The sequence below is a fragment of the Gaeumannomyces tritici genome (assembly GCF_000145635.1).
Source record: "Gaeumannomyces tritici R3-111a-1 unplaced genomic scaffold supercont2.1, whole genome shotgun sequence".
NCBI classification, from domain to species: Eukaryota; Fungi; Ascomycota; class Sordariomycetes; order Magnaporthales; family Magnaporthaceae; genus Gaeumannomyces; species Gaeumannomyces tritici.
Window position 1 is genome coordinate 5,441,538 of NW_008804545.1, and position 8,149 is coordinate 5,449,686.

An 8,149-nucleotide genomic window follows, 5' to 3' on the forward strand; every position below is an offset into this window, starting at 1 on the left:
ATTGTAGCAGCACCGCCTTTATCGCAAAAACCAAAGCGTCGGTCCGTACGCACAACAATTTCGAAAGGTCGAAATGCATTAATACCGGAATTTTCGTAAATAGCAGCTTTAATTTGCAAAAAGCCTTTTTTGCAACATTTTTTAAATAAAATACGGTATTTTTGCTAAAAAGGTCCGTTAAAAGTACAATAATTTTTGCGTAACCTTTTACAAATTTCCAATAATACCCCGTAAAGCCCAGGAATACCTGGATATTTTTAACGCTTTCCGGTATCCTTTACTTTAAAATTGCAATAACTTTGTCCGGCAAGATTTTAACCCTAAATTTGGTTATCCTAAACCCTAAAAAATCGATATTATCCGTTTTAAATTTGCATTTGGCCGGGTTAACGTAAAGTTTAAACCGTTCGAATCGTTTCAATACCGTTTTTACTGCTTTGCGGTGCTTTTTTTATGTTTTCGAAAAAATAAGGATATTATTTAAATATACAATGCAATTATTATTAATTAATTTCCCAAACGTTATATTAATAAAGCTTTAAAACGTTATTAAGGCGTTGGCCAAATCGAAAAGTATTACTAAATATTCGTAATGTCCATACTTGCAGCGAAAAGCAATTTTCCATTCGTTTTTTTATCGGATCCGTATTTTGTAATAAACGTTCTTTAAATCCAATTTGGTAAAATACTAGCTTTTAAATACCCGGTCGAATATTTCGTAAATTAACGGAAATGCCAACCGGTTTTTTTTGGTAACCTTATTAAAACCTTAATAATCGATACAAAAGCGGAATTTCCCGTCCTTTTTTAAAACGAATAAAATCCCGGCGCCGGCGGGGTTAATTAAATGCCAAATCCAACCCTTCGCTATAACTTCGTCGAAATACCTTTAAAAGGTTTTTAATTTTTTTTCGAATAAAGGATAAATGCTTCCGTAAAACGGCATCGTTCTTTTTTTTAATTTAATCGCGTAATTTTAGCTTATATATTTTAGCAAAAGGTTTAATTTATAAAATTGCGCATATTTTGCAATTATCCTTTTAATTTATTCCGGGAAAGCTTTTAGCCTTTTCCCGGGGTTTTTCGGGGTTTCCGGGCGTGCAACCGTTAATACGGCTATCGCTTATCCCAATTGGATTAATTTTTTAGCTATTTCCAACGAAATTATTTTAACCTTTTTAATGGTTACCGGAAATTTCCATTTTATATTTTTAAACCGGATTTTAATGTTTTTTTGTTAAAACCAAAGCATGCCCAACGTAATGTTATACCCGGCCCGGGGCACCATTACGTAAAATACCATTAACTTTCGGGTTATTCCCTAACTATCCGTTACCCAAATTTTGTATTTTTTTACCCTTAGCGTAAGCATGCGTTTTTTGGTATTAAACCACGCCAAATGGCCCCCATTTGGCACCGGTATCTTTTTTGTTTTTACTAAAAAACGGTTGTGCAATAAGTTAACGTCGTTTTTATTGTTAACTAGCGCTTTTAATTTTACCCGGCAACCGTTAATTCGTAAATACATTTCGATTTCCCAGCGCGTTTTAACCGCTAGGGCGCACTTTTAAGCCCCGGTGCTTAAACGGCCAAACAACGGTATCGAATTGGATAGCGATATTTTGCTTTTTTTAAAGCACGCCGGCCGGATATAGCCCAGCTCTTTATACCCGTAACACCGTACTTCGGGCCTTTTCCCCTTCGCTTTTTGTATGGTCGCTAAAGCCAATAAGGTTTTCGAATTGTCCGTTCGTATTTTGCATGCTATAGCAATATAATTTAACTGCCCGTACTTAAAGCAAATAACCGGCTTTTTAAAGGCTAAAACATTTATATCCCCCGGGGTCCTTTTATACGGTTCCGATATTATTTTTATTTTAAAAGCTTTGGCTTGCAATTTTTTTATGGTATAAAAAAGGCTTTTAAATATTACCCGTTTTTAAATTTCGGGGCGGAACCGGTTAAAAAGCAATATCGTTTTTATCCATTCGGGTGCTAATTTGGAAAGGTCGTTTTTTACCAAATCCTAACAAATCCGGAACGTTTCGAACGATTTGTAATTTTTTTGTTTAATAGCGATATCCCCCGCAAACTTTTTAATTGCTAGCTATATCCGCAAATTGGGGTTTTTCGATTTTATTTAAAATTACCGCAAAAAATCGGCCTAAATAAGCAATACCCCGGTATTTAAATAATGCATTTATTTATATTTTGTTTATTGTGCCCGTTAACAATGGTTAAAAATGCTAAAGGCTATTTAAACTTTTATAAGGTCCTTACCGTAACGTTCCTTTTCGTTTTCGAAAATAAATTTGTAATTGTTAATATAATGGGCGATATTTTGCCAAATTGCCGATTTTTTAAATATAAAAAGCTTAAAAATAATTTTATTTTACGTAAAACCTTTTCGTCGTTTAAAAATATTTTTTTTATTTTCGTTTAAGCCTTTATGCGCATATTTTAACCTTTTGTTTTGGATTTTTTAAATTAAGCGGGCGCGTTTGTTTTGGGCTTTTAGCGCGTTATTTATTTTTTGCAATTTTTTTACGAAAAGGTTTTCGAAATCGTTAAAAATTTGCGGGGTTTTTTTAATATTTTGTTCCGGTAGTTTAACGGCCTTTTCCAACGTGCTCGACGTAACGTTAAACGTTATTATGGGCGGTGCGAAATCGCAAATGCTTTTTTTAAATTTGCTTAATCTTTTCCGGTAATTACCCGGGCTTATTCCTTAAATAAAAAAGGTGTAAAAAAAGGAATAATATATTAAGGGTTAATCGGTGCAAAAGCGGGTGGTTACCGGGTTACGGGCCGAATACGGTGTTTTTTTTGTTAAGCTTTCGTAAATTTTTTACTAAAAGTGCTATCGTTTATAAAAATTGTTCCTTTTTTAACTTTCCTTTTTTTCGTACCCTTTTGGGCATTTGGGGTTAATTTTTTAAATTTTCCGCGCTTTAAGCGCTTTCGTACAATTTAAGCTTTACCCTATTTTTTAATTTCGCCATTATGCTTTGGCCGCGATACCGGTAATTTGCCGGCATGTTCCCGGGGGGTTCGTGCCCGGCTGGCTGTTAGCGCCCCCTTTTTCCTTTTTTACCGGGCGGTTTTGCCCGTGCATTTAACGCTCCCCGCTTTTTGCCGGGCGGTTTCGCCCGTGCTCTTAATACAAAGCCAGGTATTTTACGGCTTTAAACCTTTAAAAAGCATATAAATTGCTTCGAATTAAAAAAGGATAAAAATGGATAACCGCTTTCCAAATACGGTTTGGCGTGTACGAATTATTAGTTATAACCTTCGAACTTACCAACGCGTTAACTACTTTCCAACAAATAATTAACCACGTATTTCGAAAGCATTTCGACATTTTCGTTTTAACGTATTTAAACGATATTTTAATATATTTAAAAACGTTGGAAAAATACAAGCAATATATGCACCAAATGTTGCAAAAATTACAAAACGGAAAGTTTTTAATTAACCCGGACAAATGCGTATGGCACGCCCAGGAAATGGTTTTTTTGGGTTTGTTATTACGCTAAAAAAGGTTAAAATAAACCTAGCCAAAGTATAGGAAATAGCCAATTAGCCAGCGCTTACTAACGTACGAAAAGTACGGGCGTTTTTAGGGTTTTTTAACTTTTATTAACGGTTTATGCAAAAGTTTAATGGCAACGCTACGCCATTTACAAATTTTACCAAAAACAATATTTAATTCCATTAAAAAGCACGAAAACAAATTGCTTTCGAGCAATTTAAAAGCGCTATTTTACGGAAACCAATATTGGTTATTCCGAACCCCGATAAACCGTTTAAAATCGAAACCAACGCATCGAATTACGGGATTAAAAAATGTTGCAAGTAAAAGGGATAGGCACGGTGTAAGGCTATTCCGGTTAATATGCTTTAAGGAAAAAAGGATTTGAAGTGCAGGGTCCCGTAAGGGCCTTTGCCCTTTATATATACGTAATTCCCTGTCCTCCTTGCTTATTAAGCTTCCTTTTTAACGCTTGGAAGCGTTATACGCTTCCAAGCAAAGGAACCGCTTTTCCAATGCTTTAAGCATTTAATATTTATGCTTAAAGCTTTTTTATAACAATATATACTATTTACTTTGTAATACACTCCTTAAGCGAGCCTTTTAGGTTGTTTGTAAATAAAACAAAGGGAAATTAGTTGCTATATTAATAGCGTAGGATTTAAAAGCTTACCGCGCTTTTAAAGGTTAATTATAAAAGCGCATTAGCTTTAAAAAGTAATAAAGCAAGCGTTTCCCGCTTTTAAAGGGTAACCGTAAAAGCGCATTAATTTCGAAAAGTAACAAAGCAAGCGTTCCCCGTTGCTAAAAGCAACGAAACAAATGCTTTAATTATAAAAAGTAACGAAATAAATGCTTTAGCCATTACCGGAAAAAAGTAAGCGTAACAATTAAAACCTTTTTTTTTTTATTTCGTTCCGGCCTTTTTTTTTTCCTTTTTATTACCATTTTTTTACCAATTCGTAAATCCTTACGCTTTCGTTTTTATCGTTTAAATTTTTGTTAATACAAAAATTTTTGCAAAAATAAAAGCAAGCAATCGTAAATGCTTTACGCGGCGGCGTAATGTTTTAAAAACGTTATGCGGTGCTAACAAATTGGCTAAAAAATGGGTATTGCCGGTAATAAAGCAACGCGTGCAACCGTTTAAAAGCGCGTTAAACGCGAAAAATTTAACCGGGTTTAAGCCTAAAAAAATAAATTGTAGCTTTTTGCTTTTTTACCAATTTATTGCTTTTTTGTTAATTTCGTTTTGTGCTTATATAATGCGGATTTGCAAGCGGTTATGGCTATTTTAATAATTAAAATTAAGCAAACGGAAAAAGCATTATTTAAAAAAAGGAAAAAACCTAACAAACCAAAAAGGATAAGTAAAAAAAAATAAATCCCCCGCGAAAAAGGATAAGCAACGGGATATAAAAAACGCGCGAAAGCAATAAACTGCCCGCAAAAAGGTTTAAAATAACGCTCAAACAATTAAAGCGATAAAAGCGCGTGCGTTTGCCGAAAGCGCTAAGCGGGTTAAAATTAATTGGGTTCGTTATGCTAAACGAATGGAAGCTTTGCGCCGTTTTTTAATTTAAACCCCAATTAATATTGCCGTAACCGTTTTTAAATTTTTGGTTATTTTTGTTATTTTTCGCACCCTTCGTTTTAATCCTTAACCCAACCCAACCGGTACTTTTTAAGCTTTAATTAAATTAAATAAAAGCTTTGGGCCCGATTAGCTTATTTGTTAAACGATTAAAATTAATTTTAATTTCGATAAATTCGTTAATCGGTTTATTTAAAAAAATAACGATAATAACGATAAGCCCGTCGTTTCCCCCGATACCCGGAAACGCAAAGCAAATAAAAAAACGAGGGTAAATAGCTAAATTAATTCGTTTTTAGCCGTTTTCGCGGGTTTTATGCTAACCACCCCTTTTTTTCCGTTTTAATCCTTAAAAAAAATGCTATTTGGCCTTTCTTTTTAACGAAACCGTTAATTTTTTTTTAACGGAAACGTTTTAATTGGCTTTCCCGATAATACCATTTTTTGCGCGGTTTTATGCGATGGGTGCATTAAAAATTCCTTAACAAAGTTTCGGGGCTTTTGCAATAATAAGCCCATAGCGCGTTCCTTTCGAAATGGTCGTACTTTACGGTATATTTAATGTGCTTAAAGTAATTATTATTGCAACCCCTTTCTTTTTTTGCCTTAATTGCGTATTGCAATTGCTTTATTCCAAAAAAAGCTTTTAGGTAACTTTCGCTTTAAAATTAAAAAGTTTAAAAAAGTGGTAAGTTATTTTTTCGAACCTTACCCGAAACCGGGCAGCAAGCAAAAGGATAAAGCCAAAAAAAGGAATAAAAAGGCTTTCCGTTAAAATAATCCTGCTTTTCGTAGCCCAACCCCAAAAAAAAAATGGTAATAATAACGAAAAAGGTTAAAAAAGTAGCATTAAAGCCGCAATAATTTGGGGTTATTCCTTTTATGGAAATGCTTTTATCCATTAAATAATAGGTAAGGGCTAAAGCTAAAATGGAAAAAAAAAATGAACAAAAAAAAGGTGCAACGCTTTTAAAAGTTACACGCGTTATAATTAAATGCCGTTTTGTTGTTTAAAACCGGCATGCTTTATGCTTATTAATAAAAAAAAAAATTTGCGTTATGCTTTTATGCAAACGTTACACGCTTTTAATATTTGTTTTAAAGTTTTTGGCTGCGTATTAAGCTTGCCAACCCGTTTTTAAAGGAATCGTACAATTTTAAAGCAGCTTTAAATGTTTTAAATTTGTAAAGCGGGAAGTTTTTGGTAAGCCCGTTTGCTAGCATAAAAGCGGTTTTAAAATACATTACGTTAAACGTTTTTTTTTGGTACTTTTAGCGTAATTATATGTTTATAATATTTACGTGCTTTAAAGCCGTATTAATGCGGGTGCCCTTTTTAATTACTAATTGGATCGTTTGTATATTGTTATAGCAAAGCTTTTAAAAAGTATTAATTTTTAAGCGCAAATTTCGGAAAAGCTTTTGTATAGCGATAATTTTTTTTCCGAACTTTATAAGCGCTAAAAGCTTTGCTTTTATAGTAAACATTGTAATGGTAGCTTGTTTTTTTGCTTTTTACGCTAGGGGCTTTTTAAATAAAAATATAACGTATTTTTTAAACAATTTTTTCGTTTTTTTATCGTTAGCGAAAAAAGCGTTTAAAGCAAAAAGCAAATGGTTAAACTTTGGAACGTTTTTTAGCTGGATGCAATAAAATTTTAACTTTTTTAAATACAAAAGGGTATGGTTTGCCGCTTTTAAATGCTTTTTACTTAGGTTTGTAAGGTATTTGGAAAGTTTTGCGCTTGCAAAAGCGATATTTGGGCGGATGGTAATGGCCGTATAAAGTATAAACCCAACTTTTTTTTGCACGGCCAAAATTTCGGCGGGTATCGTTACTCCCGAATTTTTTTTAAACGTTTGGCTGGGTAAAAAGAAACGCTTTACGCTTTTATTCCCAAAGTTAAAAGTATTAACGATTTTATCGACGTAAAAGTTATAATGCAAAGTTATTATTTGTACTTTTTTGTCCTTTACGATTTGGATTTTAAGGAAAATTTTAAATGGGTTTTTTTTATTTTGTATTTTTTTTTAAAACCGTTTAACATTTTCGCTGCCATTTTTAAATGCGTAGCACGGTTAAGGATAATTATGTTATTAACGTACAAAAAAAAGAAAATTTTACGTTTTATGCTTATAAATAAACAAGGCTTTTCCGTTAACAGGGTAAGCTTTAATTTTTAAGGGTTTTTTTAAAGGCTAAGTATTACAATTTCGGTAAATTTCGTAACCCGTACAAAGCTTTTTTAAACCGGGTTACGAACCTTTTTCGGTAATACCTAAAAAGGAATTTTACGTAAACGGGTATATGGTTATTGCTAATTTTTGCGTAAAAAAAAGCTTTGTTAACGTTAATTTAATGCGTTTCGAAATCGAAATAAATTATAATTGCCATTATAATTTTAAAGCTTTTAGCTGCAAGCGTAATAGCGTAAATTTTTTCCAAACCGTTAAGTTATTAATTACTTTTAATTACCGCGCGAAATTTATAATTCGTAACGTAACCGTTTTCGTTAAATTTGTAAATAAATACCCAAGCAATATTAATAGCTTTATTATTAAATAAATTTTTCGGAATTTTTTTTAAATTTTTTTTTAATAACTTGTTAATTTTTTTAAAAGCAAATTGTTTAAATTTTTTTTTATGCGGGTGCGTATTAAGCTTTCGCTAAAATTTTGGAATTTATTGTAATTCGTTTTAATGCAACCGCTTATTTTTTTAAAAGTTATTGCGCTTCGATATTTTCGTTACGGCAATTGCAATTATTTCGTAAATTGGGCAATAATTAAAATTATTTTTTTTAATCGCCGTTTGTTAATTAAACAAATACGTATTAAAAAGGCTTGCTAGCTTTTATTTATTAAGCTTGCTTTAAAAGCAACGTTTTTAATTTCCGGTTTAAAAACGTTAAACGCTATTGCTAAGCCGTAATAAAAAATGGCGTTGTTAAAGTTATTGCGTTATTTGCTTTTCCTTTTTTTTTTTTTTTTTTTTTTTTTTTCTTTGCGGCCGTACGTCGTTG

The 8,149-nt window shown here is 32.5% G+C and overlaps 1 protein-coding gene across 1 annotated transcript; it reads right to left on the minus strand.

Moving 5' to 3' along the window:
• Positions 1–1,567: 1,567 nt before the first annotated feature.
• GGTG_01727 (hypothetical protein) lies at positions 1,568–1,888 on the minus strand (the record flags this gene model as incomplete). The annotated part of the gene is made up of 1 exon (XM_009219497.1): positions 1,568–1,888. A coding segment is annotated over one exon (321 nt), but the record flags the coding sequence as incomplete, so codon positions are not given.
• Positions 1,889–8,149: the final 6,261 nt, after the last annotated feature.